The 26,361-nt window shown below is 46.8% G+C and overlaps 7 protein-coding genes across 7 annotated transcripts; 3 read left to right on the forward strand and 4 right to left on the reverse strand.

Annotated features, from left to right (window-relative positions):
• Positions 1-1,986: 1,986 nt before the first annotated feature.
• RhiXN_11099 (telomerase reverse transcriptase) lies at positions 1,987-6,341 on the reverse strand (the record flags this gene model as incomplete). Its single annotated transcript, XM_043330914.1, has 25 exons — positions 1,987-2,156; positions 2,210-2,376; positions 2,426-2,573; positions 2,632-2,730; positions 2,778-2,868; positions 2,917-3,045; positions 3,095-3,169; positions 3,220-3,293; positions 3,344-3,431; positions 3,479-3,575; positions 3,631-3,734; positions 3,788-3,868; positions 3,924-4,034; positions 4,089-4,226; positions 4,278-4,480; positions 4,531-4,618; positions 4,668-4,844; positions 4,892-4,936; positions 4,989-5,111; positions 5,166-5,368; positions 5,421-5,515; positions 5,566-5,721; positions 5,772-5,890; positions 5,948-6,028; positions 6,081-6,341. 25 exons carry the CDS (start codon positions 6,339-6,341, stop codon positions 1,987-1,989), a joined length of 3,123 nt encoding a protein of 1,040 aa, XP_043186259.1.
• Positions 6,342-6,848: 507 nt separating this feature from the next.
• On the reverse strand, positions 6,849-12,139 carry RhiXN_11100 (uncharacterized protein; the record flags this gene model as incomplete). The annotated part of the gene is made up of 8 exons (XM_043330915.1): positions 6,849-7,369; positions 7,421-8,159; positions 8,205-9,133; positions 9,184-9,374; positions 9,431-9,539; positions 9,601-10,101; positions 10,149-12,056; positions 12,115-12,139. The coding sequence occupies 8 exons, from the start codon at positions 12,137-12,139 to the stop codon at positions 6,849-6,851; spliced, it is 4,923 nt and encodes a 1,640-aa protein (XP_043186260.1).
• A 506-nt stretch (positions 12,140-12,645) lies between these two features.
• RhiXN_11101 (uncharacterized protein) lies at positions 12,646-13,146 on the forward strand (the record flags this gene model as incomplete). Its single annotated transcript, XM_043330916.1, has 5 exons — positions 12,646-12,696; positions 12,754-12,788; positions 12,845-12,894; positions 12,949-12,990; positions 13,052-13,146. 5 exons carry the CDS (start codon positions 12,646-12,648, stop codon positions 13,144-13,146), a joined length of 273 nt encoding a protein of 90 aa, XP_043186261.1.
• A 159-nt stretch (positions 13,147-13,305) lies between these two features.
• RhiXN_11102 (uncharacterized protein) lies at positions 13,306-13,605 on the reverse strand (the record flags this gene model as incomplete). The annotated part of the gene is made up of 2 exons (XM_043330917.1): positions 13,306-13,454; positions 13,518-13,605. The coding sequence occupies 2 exons, from the start codon at positions 13,603-13,605 to the stop codon at positions 13,306-13,308; spliced, it is 237 nt and encodes a 78-aa protein (XP_043186262.1).
• A 1,450-nt stretch (positions 13,606-15,055) lies between these two features.
• On the forward strand, positions 15,056-16,246 carry RhiXN_11103 (radical S-adenosyl methionine domain-containing protein 2; the record flags this gene model as incomplete). The annotated part of the gene is made up of 6 exons (XM_043330918.1): positions 15,056-15,096; positions 15,154-15,585; positions 15,641-15,701; positions 15,775-15,968; positions 16,025-16,121; positions 16,175-16,246. 6 exons carry the CDS (start codon positions 15,056-15,058, stop codon positions 16,244-16,246), a joined length of 897 nt encoding a protein of 298 aa, XP_043186263.1.
• A 1,646-nt stretch (positions 16,247-17,892) lies between these two features.
• On the forward strand, positions 17,893-21,986 carry RhiXN_11104 (uncharacterized protein; the record flags this gene model as incomplete). Its single annotated transcript, XM_043330919.1, has 19 exons — positions 17,893-18,377; positions 18,444-18,465; positions 18,531-18,583; positions 18,648-18,806; positions 18,860-18,892; positions 18,947-19,031; positions 19,099-19,165; positions 19,413-19,617; positions 19,692-20,475; positions 20,532-20,643; positions 20,705-20,797; positions 20,849-20,979; positions 21,096-21,118; positions 21,177-21,181; positions 21,237-21,309; positions 21,370-21,552; positions 21,633-21,713; positions 21,766-21,852; positions 21,911-21,986. The coding sequence occupies 19 exons, from the start codon at positions 17,893-17,895 to the stop codon at positions 21,984-21,986; spliced, it is 2,757 nt and encodes a 918-aa protein (XP_043186264.1).
• A 603-nt stretch (positions 21,987-22,589) lies between these two features.
• RhiXN_11105 (glycoside hydrolase family 1 protein) lies at positions 22,590-24,549 on the reverse strand (the record flags this gene model as incomplete). Its single annotated transcript, XM_043330920.1, has 8 exons — positions 22,590-22,616; positions 22,677-22,792; positions 22,848-23,174; positions 23,227-23,421; positions 23,475-23,611; positions 23,668-23,828; positions 23,882-24,288; positions 24,348-24,549. 8 exons carry the CDS (start codon positions 24,547-24,549, stop codon positions 22,590-22,592), a joined length of 1,572 nt encoding a protein of 523 aa, XP_043186265.1.
• Between the last annotated feature and the right edge of the window lie 1,812 nt (positions 24,550-26,361).

The following is a 26,361-nucleotide window of genomic DNA, read 5'->3' on the forward strand; positions in this document are numbered from 1 at the left end:
TCTGGCAAACGATTTCTGTCAAAATTTCTCCCAGTATTAGTTTCGTGGTGTAACAGAGGCCCTTCAGGTTTATATGAGCTCATAGACAGCAGTCTAGAAGACTATTCTATTCAGTTCTTCCGTCTGTCCTCCAAAGGCATATGTCCGCTCACAACCAGCGAGTGCAAAGTACGTAGTGCAGACATACATAGACTCCCTGAGGAATTTTCTTTCACTCGTAGTTCTCTGTAATTAGAAGTAGCTACTGCCATATTCCTCGACCCAGAGCACTCTTATGCTACTGCAACCTTCTAACCTCAAGCACAGCAGTTTTGCGCCACAAAAGGCTTATGTGGCGAGGTCCACTTATGAGATACTTCTAATGCATACTGGCCAAGTTATCTGTTTCAACATTTTGCCATTGGCTATTGCTAGGATTATTCAACTTGATTCCTCAGATCTAGAAACAGAGATCAGTCAGTTGCGCGGCAATTCGATATGCGTGTCGTACAAACTTTCGAGCTTCAACCGCGTGTGGACGCTCTTTATGCTCGTACGCCCAGTACTTTAGTAGGAAACTCCGCAGAGCGTCACCGTGCATACGGTCGCTAGGCGTGAGAATAATTGATCTTTGTGGAACTTGCTTTTCGTATACCACCCGAAGAATAATAGCTGAATCTTTCCGTGCTTTTTAGAATGGGGCCTTTCCCGTGATGACTTCTTATATGTATACTATGAGTGATACCATCCCCCTAGAACCCACCCCTTGGAGAACTTACAAGATATGCGGCGGCAGAACAGATACAATATATTACTGGTACGGTGAACCCCAAAAGTGCGGAAAATCCGCATGACGTCCAGATTTTGCCAGACATCCGCACCTAAAATAGCAGAATCCGCACCTCGACGACACACAGGGGTGAGTTGGGGATGCGGATTCATGGAAAAAATGGTCGGATTTTGCCAACACTCCGCATATAACGCGCGATTTTTCACGTTCAGAAAATCAGCACTTTTGGGGTCCACCGTGTGGGCTAGATCGAATCCCACAACTTTTCCGAAGGGGCTATGCGCACCCTGCAAATTGCCCACTGCATTCCTGATAGGCACGGCATTAATCGAGCGCCAGGCTTGTCTGATTACTGAAACTGAAAGGTTCATTCTTTTTATCCAATACACAGATCCTCTATTCAATCCGAGGGTAATGGTTTAGGTTCATTCCGTTGTCTAGGTCTATGCGGAAAGTAATAAAAGTTAACCTGTGTCTTTTCCAAATTTCTCCGCCAATAACCTCGAACTGGTCCGCATTGATTTAGGATTAATATCGACTGTTGAAAATTTGAGGACTCAAATCAAAGTTAAGCCTGGATCCGGAGGGCCCCACAGAGCAAGGAGGTCATACGATTTCGTGTATGTATTTTTTGAAGTTGAGAGTCTCCGTAAGTTCCTCGATGCGGAATTCGTGTTGCTAGCGGAGGTAGATAAGGTCACCTGTGAGACCAGCGGATCGTTTTCTAGCCCATATAATCGGCCACCCAATTTCAGTTCCATTATCGTGGCTCAAGTACACTAGTGGCCCACAAAGGAGTTGAAACATGCTAGTTGGTGGTGCGGCGTTGCACCAGCTGGCATGCTGCAGCACTTTTCTGAGCCAGTGCATGATCGGCGCCCCCGCTCCCGTTCTTGTCCTCATATTTCCACTCCCAACTTGCATATATTTATAGAAATTGTACGGATGTGGTATTGAATAGAGTCACTAGCCGCATCGGTATATTATCATCTAACTGCAGGACGGGGCATATTCTATACAAACGTTATCACATCCACTCTACTCAGTAAAGAACAGGAGCCATGGAGACTTCAGCGTGCCTCACTATCCCTCTGAGTTTGGGGCGGACAAACTTATACCGGCGACTGTTCACCATGCTACTAAGCACCAAAAGAATCTTGATCCAAGATGGGTTCCGCTTTCGAGATATTGTAGAATGAAATGCATAGTATCCGATCCTAGGAACAACCGGGTGTGAGTTTAAGATCAGTAGGTGAATGATGCTGTCCAAACCATTGAATAGAGGAGCTGTCGAATTCGCATTTGGCGCCCATGTCTCGAGCCAATGCTCCGTTCATCCGCGAACGCATTGAAGTGAATGCGTATCGTACTGATTGAGTGATGATATCTATCAAAGGCATTTCGAATCAAACTTATTAACCAAAGTTCTGAATAACTCACTACTAATAAATGCTACGTGCTGATCCACTTCGATATTCCATTCTCTGACGTAGTTGTACATCTTCATGGCAATCCAGAAAAAATTCTGCGCTACATTCACGTATAGGTTCGATAGTGATGTCAAAGCCGAGTCGAAATACATCGCATGACAGTGTTGACGAGCCATTCTGTATAAGACAAGTGAGGAAGATCTAATTATTTGAAAGCTGCACTCACTGGAGGAACCTTGTCTTGAACTTCATTCCTGGTTGACGCCCGTAATCGACAGTAAGTCCGTGGGCAACATGCCTACCACTATATCGACTATAATCCCATTGCACCGAAAGCTCTTTCATATTTATAACTCTTCCGCACCAGGGGAAATCTGAGAAATAGAGTTAATACCTACAGACTTCTGGGTACGAATGGACTTCAGAGCTTACAGTCAGTATCAGGGGCTAAAACCAAGGTTGGGACCTCTACATCTACAAAGTTGGTTAGTGTTTTCTCTTCGGCAACTATGCAGCCATATTCGGGGTGCCCTGGCTACTGATGTAAGATTAGTGAGGAGGAAGTGAGAACAGCAAACGCGTGCCTTCGTGCATGATGTTTAGGAACTTGCGTGCCGCAGTGATATCGGTCGTTATGAAAAGATAGTCATCAACAAAACGAAGGAGGAGCTATGCTAAAATCAGTTAAGAATCAGAGCTCAGGGTAAACGAGCGTACATTGCCTTCGTCTCTTGTGAACCCAAGCTTCGTCCTCTCTAAATCACCGTAGAATATCGCACATAGTAGAGTCGATAAAACAGAGCCTTGAGGTATCCCCACGACTTGGCGGTAGAGCTCTGTCCCAATCTAACCGCACAATAAGAACTGGTTAGATTAAGTCAAAAGAGTAACACACCCGGACAATATTATCGGTGATGTGTTCTTCAAGTAGGTCTAAGACATCTTCTAGATAATCGAACCCGTAAACGACCTATCTTGTCTTTAGTCAGAATGTACAAGTGGCGCAAAAATATCACCAACCTGATCGGCGAATATAACATGCCGCAAGCAAGCAGCTAGTTTAGTGGCGTATGTCATGAAATGTGTATGGTCCCCTGATATCATATCAGAGCACAGATTATATGCGCACGAAAAACAGCATTACAGTCTGGTACTGCCCGCTTGCGAAACGTGCGTCTAGGTTGGCCTGTTGAGAACTGAAGTTGGCTAAACTTGCGAACCATATATCCTTTCTGATTCTCATGAGCACTTCACTTTTTCCAATTGACTTGAAATATACCTGCGTCAATGTATCTCTCAAGATCTCTAGGAGTTTACCTTGATCGATGCTGTCAAAACATGCTCTTACGTCAAGTTTCACAAAGTACAACTTCGGCCTAACAGATGAATATAGTCTTGGGCTTTGATCGTACATTATGGAGGAGTACTTACATTTTTCCATTGGGGCGCCGTAAGCTTGCCTTAAATGTAGTTAACTTGCGGTATATATCGTTCACTCCAAAAACCGATGCACCCAGTAATTCGGGCTTTTGGGACTAAAGTACCAAACTGGTAAGTGGGGTGGGGATTCCAGATAAAGAGTTCTTACCTTTTCATAGTTTAATATATGAAAGGCGGCGTTGAGTACCTGATTGACTGATGATTGCATGGGCTTATCCAAATTGCTTCCCTAAACTCAAATATTGAAGCTGAATAAGATTTCCGAGATTGCGGTCGTTACATACTTTAAATGACCTCAGTTTTGCTTTTCGTCCGAGGTTAACGATTGGGCGAACGCCTGTTTCTTTAGGAAGTAATCGGACGTGCGACACACCCAATTTACGGGAATAGTCAAGCTATAAAATATATTTAAGTAATAGGGGTACCCATATGCACATCCTAACACGTACCTCTGAAGGGTCAATCCTCTCAAAAGTTTCTCCACTCAGTTTGTCTAGTAATGGAATACAAAGCCTATGCCAATCATCGTGTCGGAAGTAGAGAAGCTGGTGTTGAAGTGCAGAAGTTTCCGTAACGTAAAAGGTTGACTACTCATAATAATTAATGATACTCCAATTCAATCTCGTATTCAATGTTACCTTGACTAGCGGGGTCAGAAACGAGTCAAAGAACCAATATATAAACTCCCAGAGGAGTTGTGTTCGTTTCAGTGCATCTGATTGACAGACTCGACGATCGGAGGTTTGCCCTAGCCACTCAAAGTCGGCTAGTCGTAACCGTTGTATCAATTGATGTAATGTGACCGTTTCAAACCTTCTCTGCGTAATGATAGTTTCAATATCTTGGAATATTTTAATTATAGCCTCTAGTTATTGGTGAAGACATGCTCACGCTCATGGATAATTCTTCTGTTGGCATTACTACCCCAAAAGGCATGGGGTATCACTTCATCCACGACGGTATTGATGTAGCGCAAGACCTTGGAATGGTTGAATAGACGATGATGGCTTGGACGGATATACACGCACCTCGTGATGAGAACATGCAAACTCGACAAAACGAGGCTTCAATTTTACTTCGAGGGCAGCTTCAGAGGCCCCGTGTGGGAGGACAAGACTAGGATGAGAAATTTGATAAGACTTGTCTGGTATTTGGGAGATCATGCAGTTGGTAGTGATCGAGTGTGAGTATTCGGACATAAGCTCCTGATTTAATTCAGCTGATGTTCAACCCAAATTCGAATATAACTTACGAGAATTTTTGATTGGTCAAGCTCGGACGAAGTTGAGACATCAACCTAATCCACATCAAATAGATATAAACCCACATCTGCTACCACAGAGACTTACCCTTGATCGGCATATAGCCAGACACACACGTTGGTAGTTGAACCGCCGATGTCGCCTGATTAAACTCTGTATCAATGGCAATATGTGCTTTAATCGCTTAGGTGTCTTGCATGAACCTCGGTCCTATGGATCTTTCAGCATGAAGTCGCAGCACCAACTTCACTTTCTAGTGCCTACCTTTATTTCAGCCTCGCGATCGCCGTAATCTCGAAAACGGCCACCATTTTCCCAGTAATGGAGTGTACACGTAAAGACATTGTGCAAGCCAAATTGTAATGGGAACATGTATTTAGCTACATGTCGAGCAGCTTCTTCTATTGCTCGAGTGTCATCGCTGCTTACCGACTTCCCCCCACGATCCAAGACACGGTTCAGAACATCTGAAAAGACCGGTATGAAGATGCCCGAGATACATAACTAAAATTTACGTACTTCCATGAGGCAGTCCTAGTTGGGCTCTGGAGTTGGAGGTTAGCCTGGGCAGTCCGTAAAACATCCGCGTTCGAACGAGGTTTATGTCTGCTGGACTGTGTGTTTGCGGTCAATGATAGGTCTCAGGCTTTGATACGAGTACAACCTTCGTAAGGAGGCTTTTTCAGGCTGTTTGTTTGTTATTTGCTCTAAGTCTGTGATTATCGTGCCCGTGGCTTGTACGAAGCAATCATTATCACTGGGAAGAGCAAGGAAAATACTGGTCTGAGACAGTATATATATCATAGGTTGTTCCCCAATCCTATTCGCTTTTAGCTCGAGCCAAAGTTTCTTCAGCCGGATGAAACTCACATCTGCAGCAGCGACCTCCACGCAGGAGATTGCAGAGCCGTGACCATCGTATTGGTGAAGAAATTCGCAATAGCACCATTATGGGCACCAATCTTGCCAAATTCATTTCGCTGCTCAGCCTGCAGGAAGTTGAGCTTTGACCCGTGTTGAGAAAAATGTGTGTAACGGTAGCTTACCTGACGATAGCCAAAGCACAACACATTGCTACATTTGCCCCGCAACGACCTAAAGATGATGGCCTGAGCACGATCTATCACCTAGGCTACTTAGTAAGACAGACTCAGATTTAGAGTGCCAAAGTACACTTACCTCTTCTTGGGACATCTCAGCAGCCATAGGCCGAAATTGGGGAGGATCGAGAGGCTTATGGTATCCAACCAAAGTGGAGCGTAATAGATGATTAAGATCATGGCGTGTTTCTTCGGAGTAATCGGGAGACTTTTCAATAGTGACACAGAATCCTTCGATTATGGTACTGAAATATTCAAGGAGTGTGTCCACGTGGGGATAGAACTTGTAAAGTAAATCATGAGCCACGGATGGCGAATTTGGGGTAGTCTCTGAGGGCATTGGCCAAATTCTTCCCAATTAATATTTAATATATATTAAAAATTTGGGTAGAGGGGGCTTTATTGAACGAATAGAGTATCCAAGCTAACGATGGTCCTGGTGATTGCAACCACACCGTAGTCTTCCAGTCTGTACGGAACTTTGCCACTACTCACGTGACCGCGTCTGAGACCACCAAACGATCGGCGTGGCCATGACATCCCAACTTGTGAATTAGAAATGCCTATTTAAGCTATAGGTAGCAAGCATTACAAGGAATGTGAATCATCGGGTACTAACATCTACACTTATGCCACTTAGCTGGCATTTGGCCTGTGGACGCGCCTTTTGGAATCTGCTCTTCAGATTGCCTGGATATATGATTAGTTCCTCCAACTGTGTCACCCGCACAACCACTCTCAACCAGTGGAAGTTTTTTTTATTCAGAAAAAATCTATTAAATAATTTATAACGGCCTGGTCACCGAATCAACAAACCGAACCGCAATTCACAAACTAGCTAATTGAATCAAATGAAGGTGTTCGACGAACGGAACCGCACAATTCCATTAGATTCGGTGAGCTTGGAGGCGGACGCTTCGGCAGTTGTGGAGCGAGAGATACCCTCGTACGATTGTTTCATCTCGCGACTGATCGCGTTAAATCTCTCGGTCCAGAATTCCCTTTCCTCTCGTTCCTCCTCCGCATTACCAAGGGGCGGTAGCCTTGCCTCCTTGCGCTTCACTGTACGCTCCAGTTGCTGAGAAGGGCTCTTGGGGAATCTAATTTCACTGGAAATAGATGGCTCAATTCGATCCATACTAATGGTGGCAACTCCGGATTGCGATGGGAACGAAATGGACCGCAGCGTGTGCAAATAACATTGTTGGAAAGAAATGAACCACTGCTGACATATTTTTTGAAGGCCTTGTATCCCATCGTGCGTCTTGTTTTCCTGAGAAGTGATCCCCAAAAATAGTGGGAAGTCGATATCGTCGAGACCAGTATCGGAAATTGGCGCCAAGTCCAACGAGATCAGGTACTCATGTCCTGTATCCTTGCGATGAGTTACCTGTCCTCAATGGTAAATTTTACTCCTACCATAGCGCCCATGATAATCGGTAACACCTAAAAGTCGAAACACGCCCAAAGACTCGAGAGTATCCCATTGATTATCTGAGGATTGCATAGGACTCCGAGATAAACCACCGACCATAACTCTCTTTGTGAGGATAATATAATTGGTGAATACGAGAACATACATCTCAGTTTCACCCGAGCAATCGATACCAGGGGATTTAGGACGCGACTTAGATGCATGAACGCTGGCAATCTGAGAGCGTGCACCGAATGCCAGCCTACTGACTTGGAGACTGTTTCGTGAAACATTTACGCTTGAACTAGTAGCCGAGGTGAAATGCGTATGGTAGTCAGTGGAAGCGTTTCTGAGGCCAGTGCTGCAGGAGGAAGTCGAGCGGCGCGAGGAATCTGTTGAGGATGATCCGATTATCGAACGTGAACCTGAGCGATTGCGAGATTGGTGTCCAACAAATGTTCCAGATTGGCGTGTAGTCGAGGCCGACTGTCCACTAGAGCATCCTTCCTTATTAACGTGGACTCGGGTGAGTGGCCCTTGTGCCAACAGACGATTTTCTCGCGTAGCGGCTACGAACTGGGAAGGCAGGCCACTAACTCGACTCAGCAAACTCTTGGTAAGCTCGTATTCTTCTTCTCGTGTCTTGACTTCATCGAGCACCTGCATCATGCCATCCATCGAATGAAGCAGCGAGAAACAAGAAAAGTGGTCGGGGTGTGTCCTCGGCGTAAATGTTAATAATGTCTGAAACATCGTTAGCATAACTCATCTGGCGAACATATCACTCACCTCAAAGAAATGAATATATTCTCGAACGCGCGACAAGGGTCTCTTTATCATGTCTTCCAAGCTATCTTCGCAGTCGGCCAACGCATGTTTCATCCGAACAAACTCGCCAAAGTGGCTGCTTGAATCAAGGGTCATTGCGGATATTTGCTTGACTGTTTCATCCATGCGTACAACGTAGGGCTGGTAGAGTTCCATCAACGGGATGAAAGGCTGAACAGTTTCGGAGAAGAGAATTATCACTTGTTCGTGGTCCTGCCGCATAGTTTCCAAGGCATCCAGAAGTTGTTCGTGCAAATGGGCGATATCGTCCAGCCAGTCAAACAGCTTCGTGACTTCGGGAGAAAGTCCAGTAATCCATTTCCTCTGATCCTGAGTACGCAACGGCTGGAAAAAGAGGCGAATTAATGTGCGCATAGTCTCCACAAACATTCGCTCGCTCTGGTGGAACTCCCATATTAGCTCTTGTCGACACAATTCCGTGGGCTCATAGGCTTTCTCCAGTCGTTTAAATTCGATGTCCTCCAAGCTGGCACGCCATGATTCGTGAATTGCCTTACGCTTGTCCTGTGTTGACATCCTCCGTTTCCCGTAGCTGTCCCGTTGAAGATCATCGAGATTGAGCCCTGACGAATTCTCGCTCCAATAGTGATTCGATTCATCACTCTCCTTGTTAAATCCATAGTTCGTCTCGTCAGCATTAACACTTAGGGACTCTTTTTCAGAATCCTCTGAAATAGGCTTAGCAGATCTTCCAGAGTGAGTTCGCTCGATATTATGAAACAATGCTGCTGCAGCTCCACTAAGTTCTTGCGTATCCGACCAGCGAATGTCGCCTACGGCACGCCCATCGAGAGACGACCCGATACTAGAAGCAGTATGAAGGCCCTCCATGGATGTTCCAGTGGTCATATAACCCGAGCTGGTCTTGGCTATGAATACAAATGAATAGACGCTATATATTGAGCGAAAATAGCCTTACCATCACTAGCACTGTTTGACTCTCCGGAAGTTGGAGATGAGTCCAAGGATGCCACTGTAGTAGAGGAAGAGCTATTGTAAGGCTGCTCGAGTGCCCGAAACAGAGCGCTATTAGTTTTTCTTTGCCTTGGGATCGGAAGCTGAGACACCCTGTGGACTAGCCTCCCATTCACTCCGGGCGATATTTTATGACTTCAAGGAATGTAAGATTGTTATTGCGCATTCATGGTTGAGGTGGATATTCTTACCTGGCTGGGTGGACTTGAAGGTCTTCCGCCGGTAGCTTATGTCCCGAGTCGCTGGATTCATGTATCGTGAGCTCAGGTGCAAACCTCACATTTGTTGGGGTTCTACTTCCTAAGATGATAACGATCAGTATATGCGCATATATCCAACTAGTCTATCATGTCCAGTATACCTCTTGATTCGTTTTCCTCTTGGTAATTATTGGCACTCAGTTGGTTGCGCCCACCCGATTCTTGATCAGAAGATTCCGAAAACTCAGAGCGCGTGGAAGAATCCAGAGAAGTAACGGAGGTACGGGTAATAATGGGCGGAGGCACAGACGAGGAGCTGCGAGATCCGGGCTTGGCAATTGGGGCGCGATCATCTGAGCTTGTGTTTATAACTTCTAAAATCCTCTTGGAACCTTCTTGTTTGGGAATCGCCCCAACGGCAGGACGCGTTCGACCATTGTAGTTATATTGGCTTCGTTTCTTACTTAGAACCATTGGTGATGAGGGGATTGTTCCTTTAGGCGTCTGCGCTGTTGAGCCGTTTCCAGGACTGGATAGCACAGTGCCGATCGGGAGCCCTTCAATAAAGTAGTTGGCTGCATTCTCAGGCTCTACGATCCCATGTCCATAATATTCGAGTAATTCCTGAGACCTGTCATCATTTAGCACAACAGTATGGTTCCCTAACAAAAAAATAAGAAACGTTCCGCTCTATGAGTCCACAACTTACTTAAACCGGACTTGTTCCTTTTCTTCGGACTCCTGAATCGCTCGTCGATCCCAAAGCGAGGACTGCCATCTCCCATAAATGGGCTCCCCAATTTGTCAGCATCATTCCCCACAACTTCCTCCACAACTTTGGAACGAGGCTTTCTAACATCCTGGACCATAGAGCCGTAACAGTATGTTGATTTATTTGCGCTACTCTGTCGGTTTCTCTGATGATCTGATAAATCGTGCTGTGCGGTCGCGTTATTGGTTCCTGCACCCCTTCCAATGCTAGCGACCGGCCGGGGAGTCTCCAGCTCTAGATCGAATGGCGACTCTCCAGCATTATGGTCTACTTCCAACCTTCCTTTTGGGGTGCTAGTCGATTGAATCTTGGACGCATTGGCACCCTTGGGACTTTTACTAGTAGAGAACGATGCACGTCGAGTAAATCGTTGAAAGATACTCGAAGGAGGCTCCTGATTGATAGGAGACTGCGCCTTGATAGACAAACCGGGTGTACCCTTGCTGGGAGAAGGTTCTGAGAGCCTCCCGCCTTCTTCCGCTGAGGAAACTGTATGTATAGGAGGAGCGTAGACCAAACTTTCGTTGGTTGTGCGTGCTGGAGTGAGCACCCATTTCGAATTTGGGGTAGCACTTGGCTGAGAAGTCGGAGCTGACCCTATGAGCATAGTCTCTACAGGAGATGATATAGCTTCGGACTTGGGTGGGTCGTCGTTGTCTTGTTGGAGGACATGATTGCTCACGAGTGCATCTGGTTGATTAAAGGGAGAGATCGGCAATTCCGTATCATGTCTCGACGAGATAACAATAGGCTCAGATTCCTTGGAGGGCTCATCGGATCTACGGCCTGGGTGGATTATACTCTGACGGTCCCGCGACGTGCGGTTTCTACCTGAAAAGCAATTGGCCGTCGTCTGGGGCTGTCCAATATTTTCCGTTCGACTCGTGCTGGTCGCGCGTGATGGGTTTGATGTATTCATCTTGGAAAATGCGTGCCGGGATGCAACCTGGGGTACTTTTCCACCTCCGTGCGATACCGATAAAGCTCGATCTCGAACACTTCCTTCGGTTAACGAGCTGGTATGAGAGCTATTTAGATAATCTATTTCATTCTCCAAGATCTGTCTTGTCTTAGGAGGTTTCCCAACAGGTTTGGTCGAGGTAGAAGGTATACGCGATGGAATCGGAGCAGTGACACTTGGAGGTACGATGGAACTTCGGAAGTTTGAAGGAGGCTTTAGCGAGCTTTGTCGTCCGCCCGCAACAGGGGTAGGAGGGTGGTTAAACTGTCTCCCTAGATCTTCAGCAGACAACAAGTCTGAATCCTTGTTCGTATTGGAGCTTTTGGTGGCTGTAGAAGTGGCAGTAGCAAATCGGCGACGATCCTTTGCCCATGAAGCCCTCTTAGGCGTTTGTTCCATGTCGCGCATACTATCGCCATCAGAGTTTGAGTCTGGAAGAGGCGGGATAGGAAGGATTTCAGAGCTTAAGTGGGTGGATCTCGAGTAAGACCGATAGTGTGGACGTGCAATAGAGGAAGGGCGGCGAGAAAGACTAGAATTCGGTCGATTGTGGGAACAATCGATATTAGTATCATGTAGATCGTGTGTGATTTCTGTAGGTCCAGAGCGCCCCCGGTTCCGAGTGATTTGAGGCACAGGTGGGATACTCTCATCCGTAGCGCAAGAGCCCGTGGAGAAGGATGAGCTTTGTGACCGACTCCTGGCGGGATCCACAGCCACAGGAGGTCTCGAAGCCTGGCCTCCTGGTCGAGGTATACCACTCGGTTTTTCTCTAGAGGAGCGTGCATGTGCGCTAATCATAGGCGAGGCATTTCGTGTGTCATCTTCTTGGGAGTAATCAGAAGCATCATCATTATGCCACTCGTTCCGGTGTTGAATAACCCCTGGGCACGGATGGTATTATCAACGTAAAAGTATAAATTTGCTTTTCAACCAACCCACCCATATATCGACTTCCTCGGCGCATTATACGATCACTTTGAACCAGAGTCACTTAACTTTCGAGCGTAGAAGAGAGAGGCAGAAGAGGCAGGAAGGAGGTCAAATTCACCACCGAGGTCAGTTTGAGATAGGAGTTAGGAGGTGCATCCCGAGGAGCGGAGCGGTAACAGGTCCCTGTCGGCAAAACAGAAGTAAATGGGCCTCAGATCCATGGAAAGGATAAAGGGTAGTATCTGTAGGTCATTCATTATTTGGAGTTTCTGCTCAATACATACCTTAATAGGAGGCTTCATTGATGCAACTACGTGGATACTACCTATCACAAGTTCATGAGAAATACTATCTAAAGAAGCTAACCCAGTGCATTTGTATCAATCTCTCATATTTAAAGGTACCACGTTTATGTCCTACATGTGTGGACGTCCTTTTTCCTAATAAAAGCGGCAGAATTGGACAGAAAGTCATGTGACCATACCACAGGACTAGAGTCACGTGCTCTCGCCTAGGCGATCTATTGGATTGCCCACCATCATGTCGTCTGCCCCTTCAAAGACATCGAGCGAAGATATTATCGGTCAAAAGGTACCTATCATTAGACTCAGTGTCTCCATTATGTGGGAATACTGACAGGTGCTCTAGTATGATCGCTGTGTGGCAGATCTGATCGTCAAATCGTAGGCTGCATGACTATAAATGCGTTGGAGAGCAGCTAATATCGGTTAAATCCTAGTGGTGTGGGGTTCGGCGTTGGAATCGTTGCCAGTGTCCTTCTCTTCCGCCGTGAGTCTTGAATCGCTTGGTTCCTTAGTGAACCCATTTGAATTCTTTCATTAGGCCGCGGGTGGCCAGTTGCCTTGTCCACTGGTTTCGGTGCTGGTACGTTTCGCCTCTTACCACAAGAATCAATCAACTTTGCCTAATGATTCCAACCTATCAGGTGCTGCTTATGCCGATTGTGATCGGTCCTTCAACCCTGCTCGTATACCCGGTACCCGCATTGTCCCACCTTCTGCGCTCAAGGAGCAAAAATAAAGCTAGACACACGAATCTGACACTACTCGTGTCCTCAATGATAGAAAAATAAATATTTTGTTTGTTGATTTTGGCACCAGCGCCCCATGTCTCAGATAACAAAACATGGCCAAATGAATAAGATAGTCCCTCTATTACATTGACCTGCGCTCATTCCGTCTACGACGAAGAATTTGTGTTGATAGGGTTATCTTCCGGATATTTTCTCATAAATGCGTTGTCTCCTAATCGTGCGTGAGGGTTCTTCTGAACCTCTACCTCTACCGTCCTTCGCTCTTTCCCCAACACGAGGCGATTATACAAGACGTCTATGAGCTCATATCGTCTAGTCAGTGGTGACACCTCATGGCATCTTGACTTGCCGAACTCACATGACGTGACGACGAGCAATGGTCCTGACCAGATAATGGTGCGTATGCGACGTGCATCAGCTGGGAGTGGTGTATTTGACTGTATCATCTTAGGTTGTGCCCCGGTTTGTGTTCAGGGTAAATAACGATGCTGGCAAACTAAATTCTAACCTGGGTCGCTTGGGTACGAATTGTCCGTGAGTTAATTTCCCAGGTCACGTGACCTTTCAGAGGCGCCAATTCAATACATATCTTTATACCGCAGGTCATTAGTTCTACATATAACTTCAATCTCGAAAGACTGGCCACATAAAATTAGAGCCGTAGGCCATCTCTTCACAAAAGACCGATCTAATCACCTCGATAAGCATCGTGGGTGGGCATGAGACCGAGCATTTGTGATTTTTTTCTATTTCGAAACAGCTGCAATCCAGACATTCAGTGCGATAGCCACAGCCCCAAGAAGCCAGAGAGACCTAGTAGGTTTGGACTTACATCACCTCGAAATTTGGGGTTTAACAGAATACTTGCGCTTGAGAACTTGCTTAAGCCTTTTATACACATTACAAACGAGGATATGGGCCGCCACACACCAGGCTTATTGAGTGCAGTACTGCTGCTGGTATCAGTTATTCGGCAAAACCCGGATTTTCTTCTTGGACATTCTCAGTACTTGTGATACGAGTTTGAGTTAAGGTAGATCGTGTGGATAAGGACCTAGACTATAAAAAGCCCACAAAGGGCTAGAAAACAACGTAGTTTTCTTTTGTTAGGCGCCTCTCACTTTGTACTCAACCTGACATGGTGCATACTTGTACGGATACAAGTCTCGCCAGCATGTTTGTAATCTATATCCTTGTAGTTGGTTACAAGATATGTCATAATACTAATGCTGGACCTCTATGTTTCCTTGAACAATTTTGGAGCTTAAACATACTCGGCCACGTTTGTGATTGGAGATGAGGCAAATATACCTGTGGCTACAGGTCTCGATACCAATTTAGTTCAAGTGCTAGTGCAATGCACCCTCCCCATGGAACAGTGGTATCTGAGTTTCGGCTTTTTCCAGCAACCTGGGGTCATGTCACTTCAGTATGCGCCACCTATCGATTCGACTCGTAGCGGATTGATGGACAATCCGATAAAATTGCGCCGGTAACCACTTATAATATAAGAAGCATGACTGACTTGGTGAATTCGAAGTAGCGCATCTGACGATATGACGTATAGCAAGCAAGCTTTCCCTGTAGCCACAGCTCCAGAGGACTGCCGTAGGGTCCATGACGTGATTCCGAGCCAGTAAAACGTATTTATTCCAAACCAGGTTTACTGTGTCGAAGTACATTTGGTTAAGTGGAAAGTTACGAAGGCTTTACACCTCGCTTCGCACCCGTGTTCAGTAGCCATTGACGCTAGCCACAGCCGATGTTGATATAAAACAATTGGCCAATCAACCACAGTCAAAATCATCCGCTCTCACCACCCCCATCTCAAGCTCCTTCGCCATGTTAAGCTCACTCAAGTCTTTTTTTCTTAATATTCAAGCCCCACCAGCTCCAATGGACGTTACTCCGGTCTCAGTTAACTGGTTCCCTAATAGGTGCGTGTTTGTACCAAAGGTACTCCTGAAACAAGTCAATAACAACTCCTGCCATAGGCGTTGTAACTACGAATGCTCGTTCTGCTTTCATACATCCAAGAACACATTTATTCTACCAATTGATCAGGCAAAAGAAGGGCTAAGGGCACTGTCTGAAGCTGGAATGCGCAAAATGAATATCAGCGGTGGCGAACCCTTCCTCAATCCTACATACATTGGCGAGATTTTCAAGTTCTGTAAGGAAGATCTGGGTCTTGAGTCAACATCGGTCGTCAACAACGGCTCCAAGGTCACTGAAAAGTGGCTAGATCAATATGGAGCATACCTTGACATTATGGCCATATCTTGTGATACTTTTGATGTAGAGACCGATCTTAAACACGGGCGTGCTGAAAAGGGAAAGGCAACGCATATTGGCCGGGTATTTGAAGTTGTACGATGGTGCAAAGAACGAGGAATCAAAGTCAAGCTAAATTCAGTGATCACAAAGTAAGCAGAAGCTGTTATAACACCGAGACGGGCACCCTAAAATGCAACACCACAGACACAATTTTGAGGAAGACATGAATGATAGTATCAAAGAGCTAGCGCCTTTTCGCTGGAAGGTCCGTCAGTTCATACATTATGCCAAGCAGCGAGACCAGTTTAAGATATTAATATTTAATGATTGATGTCTAGGTGTTCCAAGTTCTGCTCCTAGAGGGGGAGAATAATGGCGTGGAGAATGGAGCACTTCGGGATGCACGCAGCCTGCTCATTACTAGAGACCAGTTTCAGTCGTTCCTCGATCGCCATAGGGAACAGAAGTGCCTTGTTCCTGAAGACAATGACGCCATGAAGGACTCTTACCTGAATTTAGATGAGGAGATGAGGTGAGTGCGAAAATTCAGTCTGGGTCCAGGAAATGAATGTATCCATACTTTCATAGGTTCTTAAACTGTTCGTTGGGTGGTAAGACTCCTGGGCGCTCGATTTTAGAAGTCGGGGTTCAACAAGCTCTTCAAGACGCCGGTTTTGATAATAAGGTACACAATCTACTGTTTTGAATATCTTCAATGCTAATATTATTCATAAAAAGGCTTTTATCGAACGAGGAGGCATTTTCGACTGGACTCGCGAGAAGGTGGTCCCTCCATCTATAGAATGGTAGCTGAGGTATTTGAAACCAGTGATGTTCTCGTCAAGCATGTATTGTTACAGCATGAAATGATTAGTGCATAACATGACGTTTAGCAGTACCGCAAAGAACGGTGTTCTCAATAAATTTAACTATGGTCCATATATACGCATACATGACATCACATACGTGCGTAAAACGAGACGCGCCTACCTAATGGGTGCCAAGCTTTTCGGTGCCGGCGACTTCATGTCTTGAGATTTCTTCCGTCGGTCTGACCGCAGGTTCACTACCCCTCGTCTTCACACAAACACGGATTCGTTCTCGATGCTATTAGATACGGCGCTTCAGACAGCTCGGAAGACAAAATTCGAATACATTGAATTACGGGACGCTCCTGAATATCTGAAGAATATAGCTCGGGAAACTGACGGAGAGACAACCGAGCGGCTGGTTAACACAGTGAACCCCAAAAGTGCGGAAAATCCGCATGACGTCCAGATTTTGCCAGACATCCCCACTTAAAATAGCAGAATCCGCAGCTCGACGACACACAGGGGTGAGTTGAGGATGCGGATTCATGGAAAAAATGGTCGGATTTTGCCAACACTCCACATATAACGCGCGATTTTTCACGTTCAGAAAATCCGCACTTTTGGGGTCCACCGTGTAACCGCTCAGCGTTGAAGCGGTATGGCCAACAGTCAGACCTAAAATTGGATATTGGGGATGTGTGGGTGTTGGACGAAAGGCAATACAATGAGGATCGAGATTGGGTCAGAGCTGATGTGTCCCATAGGTACAATTGGTGTCAAATCAGGGGATACTAGTGATGTACGTCCATGGTAGCATGAACAGAAAACGATCCAGATGAATATATTAAAAACTTTCATCAATTTGAATGAGCGGATTTTTGAAGCGTCGTTACCAGAGCCCGTTGAGTCACGTGCCGCTCGCTTTCTGTCCAGATACTGCGGAATATAGGGACATACTTACCAACGCATCACCCGAACACATCGGGAGGGAGGTTTTCGGAACCCTGCCAGGGCTGACGGCGATAGCTGAGTTTATATCTAAGTCGGGAATTGGAAGGCTTGGAGGCTCGCCGGCATCCGCTCAACCTCCGTAGGACCTTATGTCCATCTTCGATACGCCCTCACGGCCTCACGTAGATCGCCCTTATGGCACCTGTATTGGGTCGAACCCCCCTCCCCCAGCTTTACTACCTCTCTTACGCGTATCGTCTATTCCCTCTGTTCTCTCTCTCCCCTCTGTCTTAGCGTAGTCTGTCTCGGTTTGTGAGCGGTTTGCCTTGTTCGCATATAGCTCCCTAAATATGAACCCAAAAAAGTCGAGTCACGTGCACTAATTTGCACTCGAGACGGGCTGCTGTGGTTGTAGAGGGACGATGCAACCACAATCACAAGCACCAACTTTGAAATACATTGGGCATTCTGTGTAACTTCATGAAAACTGATAGCAACAGCATGAACTAGGTCCAAAGCGTTCCCGAGATTCAGAGTCGGTTAGGCACAGACCCACCCTGTGAATTAGACTCGTTAAGCACGTGAGCTTAAGGGTGTTAATCTCAACCCTGGCCTCAAACTCTATCTATTGTCATTACATAGTATCGAAATCATTCCTAGCCAACGCTTCAGTCCCGCTCTCAGATTATTACCATGTCATTGTTGAGTATTATCGATGCTGTCGACAACTTCAAGCCTACCGCTCTATCCACTCATAAGTTTGTTCCCTTTTACCTATCCCTCGAGCATACCCAGCCTCAGGACATCATCGGCCAGATCGCCCCAGAAGTGGTCCACACGATCATCTCTCATCCCCCTGGCACTTTTGCCGTTCAGATAATTGACAGCTCTGGTGGCATGTCTCGGGCTTCCGACAGTACTCGTCCGCCGTCTGTTGCACAAGTCAAGGCAATCGCTTTTGATGACCGGCTCAGCACTGCCGAAGAACGATCAGAGGCTATTGAACGTGCGAGTATGGAATGGCGTGAGCAAGGATTGTTTGCTGGGGTTATTGGTGGAAGACAATGGCGAAATGAACGGTACACTGTGTATGTGCACCCGTTCAGGAACGCGGGACTCGGGGGGGAGGTAGCTTTTGAGCTCGAAAGGTCGGCCTGCCAGCTATTTGGATTTGTAACGTATGTCCATTGTATCCTGATATCTTCCGTGAGATGTGAGTATGTTGATCGATCCCCTTTGGCTAGGTATGGGGTACATATGACTATGGTATATGAGCGATACACATGCATATACGTCGTCCACTGTATACTAATGAGAGTTGCGTCCTGCAGTATACTTCCGATTACAGAATATGGGTCCCTCGCCGATCCAGGACCAAGCAAACGTGAGTGAGACCATATATTCGCCAGAGACCAGTAAGAAGGAACAAGGTCACTGATTCTCGCTAGCTGGCCGGGGTTTCTGGATAACTCTGTCGCCGGTGGAATTCCAGTAGGCATGTCGCCATTCGAATCCATGGTCAAGGAGTGCGAAGAGGAAGCCAGTCTTACTGAGGATGTTGCAAGGAAACATCTGAAGTCAGTTGGAGCAGTTAGTTACTTCTTTCAGTGAGCCACTCTTGCTATTACCTTCGAAAGGTCCGGTAACGTATTATTATCAGAAACTCGCGAGGAAACCTTCAGCCCGAAGTTGAGTAAGTGGATTCGCCTCTTTCCCTCATACCGAGCCTGATAAATCTTTCTTGTAGATATGTGTACGATATGCTTTGTCCTTCAGCGAATGACCCAGCGTTCGTACCCAAGCCATTGGATGGAGAAGTCGAAAGTTTTGAGGTCTGTACCAGTTTTATCAACTTGCGGCCGGCGGAACGTTCCTCAAAGCCTAAAAAAATCTGTCCAGCTGATGAACTGGGAGGCGGTTATTGAGAAAATGAAAGCCGGTGAATTCAAACGAAACAGCGCATTGGGTAAGCACTTGTTTGTTAAACAATCTCATCTGTGGTTATTGAGCTCTTTATAGCCCTAGTAGATTTTTTCGTTCGCCATGGAATAGTCACGCAGGAAAATGAACCAAACTATTTGGAGATTGTGACTCGAATGCATGGTCGCTTTGGTTTCGAGTAAGGCGGAGCCTTCGTACATCTTTGTAGGTGTCTGAACACTATGCTGTATAAAATAATAATAAATGTTTTAAAAATACTTTCCTCTTTAAAGCAACTCAACAACGTCTTGGTGTGGCCATGGGTTTTAAGTTATTGGCCCAAGTAGGCCTCGCTCGCATCCTAGATGCGTGTTGGGATATTCAGGGTCTGCTGATGTCACGGCGCGATCGTCGCAAGGATCGTGTTTTGAATTACGGTACTGCTCCCAACCCGCCACTTACTACCACTACCTGTGCAACTTTGAACCTCTGGTCTGTGTAAGTTGCATGAGTATCACAAAATACAGTTTCATTAATGCTGCAATATTAAAAAATACAGCACAATATAATAGCAAAATGCCTCCGCGCCGCACCAAGAAACCCGTCAAGACCAAGCCTTCAAGCCCAAGGAGCTCCGAATTAGAGTCGGAGGTCCCCTCCAAATATTTTACTTCTAAAATCGCATCAAAGGTCAAGTCTATCGTTGGCCTTGAGACCGACGATACGAAGCCGGTCGTCAACAACAAAAAACGCAAACGCACCAATGCAGCCACCGAACACGACCGAGAGGACGAAGAGCCTGTCCCAAGGCAACAGTTGCCCAGAAAACCCCGTACCAAAGTATCCGTGCCGATGACACTCACACCCCAACAATTAGCGGCGAAGCAAGCCAGAATATCAAAGGCCACCGAAAACGACTCAGAGTCTTCAGAGTCGGAAGACGAGTTAGCGACAGCACCTGTTTCTCCCACCAAGCCGAGGCCGAGAGGAAGACCCAAGAGGGCTACGGCTGCTCCACCGAAACCGAAACCAAAACCAGCCTCTACCCGTACCCGCCAATCAGCCTCAACTAACACTAAGGTGTCAAGTACTTCCAGTGCTCGTAAGACTCGTAAATCGCGGGACGAATACGACTCCTCTATTCGCGAGCTTACTCATTCTTCGAATTCACCAACTCCGTCCGAAACCTCTGATACGCGCGGGTCTGCCGATTACGACCCCGAACTTGAAGTTTCAGCTGACTATCAACAGGACGAGGACGAGGAAGAGGCTGCTTTGGAAGCCATGGAAGTTGACAGTGACGCTCTGGATGACGAATCAGACTTTGGGCCGCACAGAATAGCGGAACGTGCAAGTGTAAGTCCGAGGAAGAAACGCACTAGCACCTCAAGCAAAGCCTCAAGGGACGAAAGAGCGTTGGAAAACGGGCCAAAAAAGATGCGACCTCGGAAGAGGAATATCAGTCAGATGAGTCTGGAGCTATCATCGTCGGAAAGGTTGCACAGGCACCAGAGACCGGGAGAGGTAAGTTCGGCATTTCCCTTCAGTCAGTCATTATTTGGCCAACGTCTGATGAACTTGGCAGTTCCCGAGGGCCAAATTTCTCAAAATACGTTCGACTTCTTGCTTAACCTCCAAGATCCTGAGAAGAACGACCGAGAATGGTTCAGGTTACATGGTTAGTTCGTCTACCTCTTTACACTTGGCACTTAATTCATCGGGTTCTCAGAACCGGTTTACAGGCTCGCTGAGAAGGAGTGGGTTGCTTTTGTTGATGCTTGGGTAACGACCCTGGTTGAGGTGGATGATCAAATCCCGCCCTTACCTCCGAAGGATATCATACATAGGATATATCGGGATGTGAGCCCCAGTTTGTTACCAACCGCCGATCTATTGAAGCGAGGAATCATAGATGAGATTCAGCAACGACAAAACACCCTATAAGTCAAACTTCTCGGCAAGCACTTCTCGATCAGCGTGAGTCTATGGCGGATCACATGTGAGTGTCTCATCTATTAGTTGCTATTTGTGCACGTTTTAAATTTAGCTTTAATTAGTTCAAGTGAGTTTTTACCTCTTATAAGTATGTCCGCGAGCTCATAACGTTCGACCCGTAGTCAAACCTGGGGGTGGTAGTCTAGTGGCAGCTGGCGTGTGGTGCCCTGGCAAAAATGAGTTGCAGACCATCAGGTGGGTTTCTATATTGCTCCTGTATAACTCCCCACATCATAAAGTTTGTGATACTTCTAGGAATGTCATACAACGAAATCACGCTCGGCGACTCCGGGAAATAATAGCCAAGCCTAGTTTCGTAAAGTACTTCGGGGCGCCCGAGCCTCTCGCCACTAAGGGCAAAGAACGCCAACGCCAGAGTATCTTCGGAGCTGAAGATGAGCTCAAAGTGGCGCCGGCCGGAGTGAAGAAAGATCATCCGTAAGCACAGTTTCGCTTTGATGTACACGTTGCGCCTATCACTCGCTGCCCTGCGAACGTGGCCATCGCGTACTTAATAGCAACGGTATTGATGAGATGGATTGCACCTTATCCAGGGATATTGATCTTCTCAAGTGTCGAAGTTTCGCCGTCATTCATAGGTAAGTTGATAGTAATATTAAGTGACTAGGTAGACTCTAATAGCCATCGAAGATTTACCGATGCTCAAGTTTTGAAAAAAGACTTCTTGGAGAAGATTCTGAAACCTGTGCTGGTCGAAGTGAGACCGTTTGTGCATTGGTTGGTATGCTTTCATAGATAGGGATGCAGATTTGCTAACGTATGATTGCGATTTCAGCCTTAATGATTATATGACTTTATCACCGGACGAAGCCAGCGTACCTGGCTCCAGCTCAAGCTCTGACGAGGAATAACTGGAGTATCCAAAAACGTGTCCCTAGATTCTTCCGCAGCCCGATTCTTGATTTCTCATAATCGAGTTTATACGTAATTAGCGCGCATACATAGACATGCTTCTCCCACAATACTAGTACGAAGAGCGGCAAGAGTTTGAATCAACAGGCAGTTATTTATTCTCTGTTCGATTCCGGAACCCTTTCCTCTATGTCTTCGATTCTTACAAGTAAGGCTTCGAGAAGTAGGTCTGTGATGCTTAGAGGGGATACCCCGGGTCTGACTGGTCCCATGTGATGATGGCCCCACGCTTAAACATTGCTCGAATACCCCGACAGCAATCAGGATTGTTATGTTATATTCCGCCAAGGCCCCGAAGGCCAACACCCACAGGGGATCGGCGGTGGGTCGAATGTATACCCGGTTTTTATGGAGTCCACAGAGTTGAAGAAAAGAAAAGCATAAATTTAATACTGGACTCATGAGGGGTCGTACTCGGCTACATCAGCCCAAAGCTCCGGCTATATGGTATAATACACAAAAAGAAGAACAGAAGTAAATCCAAGAAAAAAGAATCATATGTGGAAGAAACATAGTCGAACCGGAGTGATGAGTCTACGAATCTACTTTTCAACGTTGTCTTGGAACCACTATCGAATGAAACACGAATCAGCATGTCGCCCCGCGCCGTAGCACGAAAATAAACGTACCCGAACCAAGAATTTCGCCGAGTCTTTAGGGTACCGCTTCTGGGTCTCGTAGTCAACATAGGTGACACCGAAGCGGGTACCATACCCATCAGCCCACTCAAAGTTGTCCATGAAGCCTATAAGTGCGTCTGTCAGCAAATATATACGCACGACTTCCACGAACAGACTTACTCCAAGGGAAGTAGGCCCTGACATCAACACCATCCTCATTGACTGCAGCCAATAGTGCCTTGGTGTTGCCGTCAAAGTACTCAACTCGGTCCTTGTCTGCAAGGGCGTCGAGAAGTGGCATCGAGTCCTCGTCTTTGACTGCGAAACCGTTCTCGGTGATGTAGATAGGAAGCTTGTACTTCTTCCAGAGGTAGTTGAGGAGTGCACGGAAACCGTCGGGGTAAGTCTGGAGCCATGCGCAGTGAGCCTGACATCCAAGCTCAGTACCGTCGGGGCGCTTAAAGGTGTACTGGACGTTTCCTTGGAATTCGTCTGAGCCGCCAGCCTCTGCAAGTGTGTTAGCACTATGAAATGCATATCTAGTAGGCATTTCACGTACTGCAAAGGTTGGTGGTGTAGGTGTTCATTCCGTAAAAGTCGCCTGAGCCTTTGACGATCTTGAGCTCCTCCGGAGTGAAAGTAGGGAGTCTGTCACCGAGAACCTCCTTCATGTATGCGGGGTAGTGGCCGAGGTAAATAGGGTCCGCGAACCAACCAATAGCGAAATCGAGCGCATGCTGAGCTGCTGCGATGTCTTTAGAGGGATGAATTAGTATTATACTATGATCGCAATGGTGAAGGACTCACTCTCGGGGGTATTGTCGTATGGCATAGCCCAGTCGCCGTTTAGAGTGATACCAATCTGTCCCTTCTGGGATGCCTTGAATTGTTCACGATAAACCTTGACTGCGTGTGCGTGGGCAAGAATCACACTGTGACCAACGCTATAATGACATTGTGATATTAGGGTTGAGGAATCGAGAGATACTTTCAGACTCACATCCATGGCTCAGTGCTGGAATCACCCACTGGGCTGCGTTGGCGATCACTGCAACGTCCCGGGGCGAATACTCCGCGCCCGTATCCCAGAATAGAGATGCACCACGGCTCATTCATGGTGAGCCAGTGCTTCACACGGTCACCAAATGCTTCAAAACAGACCTACAAGCGCATGAATATCCCCACATGGGTTGTAGCATTATTTACTAGCTTACCTTGGCATAGTGAGCATAGTCCTTCACGATTTCTTCCTTGTTCAACCATCCACCGTAACGGTCATGAAGTCCCTGAGGAAGATCCCAGTGGTAGAGAGTAAGGAAGGGAGTAATTCCGGCGGCCAAGAGCGCGTCAATGAAGTCGGAATAGAATTTGATCCCAAGTGGGTTCACGGGGTCGTTACGCCCGCCAAGAGGAATTATTCGTGACCAAGAAAGGGAGAAACGATAAGACTTGATGCCATATTGCTTCAGAAGTGCGACATCTTCCTTCCAAAGTCGGTACGAGTCGGTTGCAACGTCACCATCACGGCCATCCAGAGTCTTTCCAGGGGTACGAGAGAACTCGTCCCAGATGGAGGGACCACGCCCATCGGTGTTGGTCGAACCCTCGATTTGGAATGAGGCTGGATGAAAGTATGTCTCAGAGACAAGATGATCAACCGAACGACCAAAGAATACTCACCGGTTGCAAATCCCCACAAGAAATCCTTGGGCAACTTTTTCTGGACGGCTTGTACCTTTTTGGCTGCCGTTTGGGGAGAGGCACCGTTGAGTGTTGTATCCGAGTTGGTACGGGGCTTGGCCTCCTCACGAGCGACTGCCTTTTTGTTCTCAATATTGGAAGTAGGCGCACGAGAGCGCGGGCGAGAAGCGGTGTTTCCCATGGTCAACAGTAAATGCGATCCAATCCTGAAACAACAATTGGCCTTGGGTGCGGCAGTTAGCTGCAGCAGAGGGGGCAAGGGGCTGAAGAACTGGTTTGTGGAAATCGATGCTTATTTATACAGCCATGGCCGGTCGGAAGAATATGAGAAACGAGAGTGCGATGCAGCGTGGCAAGTGAGAGAGTAGGACAAGTCTAGGCTAAGATACAATATCCTCACCTGATTGCCGTTACCGTTGTAGTATTATCAGCTCGATTTTAGAAGTGGCCGATGATACCCCGCTGCTTTTTCCCGACGGAGCTCCGTACCATGCTGTCGGCTCCAATAGTACCGCCCAGCGAATAAGGCACACTGTTTACATCCCGGTCAGTTCCTCTCGTTCCGCACTTCTTGCGAGTCAAGGTAAGATAATAATTCTTGACATGCCTGACGAATTATTCCGCCCACCTTACCTGCCCGTTTGAACGCACCAACTTATCGTACCTCTTAATCGATTCTTGCCGAGTTTTCGTCGTGTTGGGCTACACCAAAGTCGCTTGAATAAAATCCCCGCAGTTTCTCCGGCACGTGGCTATCGGCATCCGCGCCGACCACCGTTGTTTATGTATACATATTCACCCACAAAGGCTTCCAGGAAGCAAGTACTTCTCCTCCCCCGTCACTCTTTGCGATCACAGTCCTCGACATAGACGATCATCATACACGACATGGCTTCCCCTGTTGTTCCTGATTCTCAACTTCAAATGATTGGTTTCAGTCTGTGGGCGTGATTAGTAATTAACGTTCGGAAACGACTAGTCTTGTCTGCCCCATTTAGATGTAATCGTCCGAGGGTGGGCTCCAATTCGCAAAGCTCGAGGAGAGAGAGAAATGGTGCGGCAACGCGACGAGACGGCTCGGTGACTTGTCGGAAGTTCTTCAAGACGTCGAGCAGCCCATCGTCCTGAGAGAATGTGATTTGCAGAACTATCAGGGTGAGAGGGCATTCAGGTGTACGTATGTAATAGACATATTGTCACTTCCTATTTTATCAACCGAACGGCAGCTCCAGGCTTTAGTGCAAATGGCCGAACGAGTTTGCTCGGCGTCTTCCAGTCGGATATATACCCACAAGCATTTCCTTTGAGTGGTGGCGACCGGTGCGAATCGGCTTGTCGGCGAAGCCTTTGGTGATTCCGGCATACCTCATCGAGAGGTTCACTGAAAGAATGAGACTAGAATTTCTTAGATGCTTCTTCGTCCTGATCAATATCTGCTTCATTAGACATCGGTCGTTATCCACTACAGACGGAGATTTATCTTATGCGGGTTGAAGGACATTTTATATCATCGAACCATGGGCAAACAGCAATCTTCAGAGTGTCTAGTCGTGTCACGAGCGTTATTTATGCGCTCCATGGGCGAGAGTTGTCCCTTGAGTAAAGTATGTGGGGTATACTATTGAACGATGAGCGCCATCGATAAGACGCCCGCCCTCACGAGTTGCTGGTACCTCTAGCATTACCCGAATGGCCAATGGATATTGGCATTGTTCGTCGGAGAAAGTCTAGTTCGTAATGTACGATGTTCCGTCATACGTTTCATGAATATAAACATACCTACCCATGCGTTCTGATCGGTATTGGTACCTGGACACCCATGGTGAAGCGCAGTTCTTCCGGTATCTTTAAGATGGCATCGATAAATAGCTAAAGAGTCATTCCAGTGACATTGCTTGAGGTGGCATCTATGGCTTTTAGTGACTATTTTAGTGCTTGGATTTATTGGAGCTATCAGCCTCTTCGAACGCTGGACTCTTTGGAAGGATATAGC

Source organism: Rhizoctonia solani, chromosome 14 (assembly GCF_016906535.1).
Source record: "Rhizoctonia solani chromosome 14, complete sequence".
Taxonomy (NCBI): domain Eukaryota; kingdom Fungi; phylum Basidiomycota; class Agaricomycetes; order Cantharellales; family Ceratobasidiaceae; genus Rhizoctonia; species Rhizoctonia solani.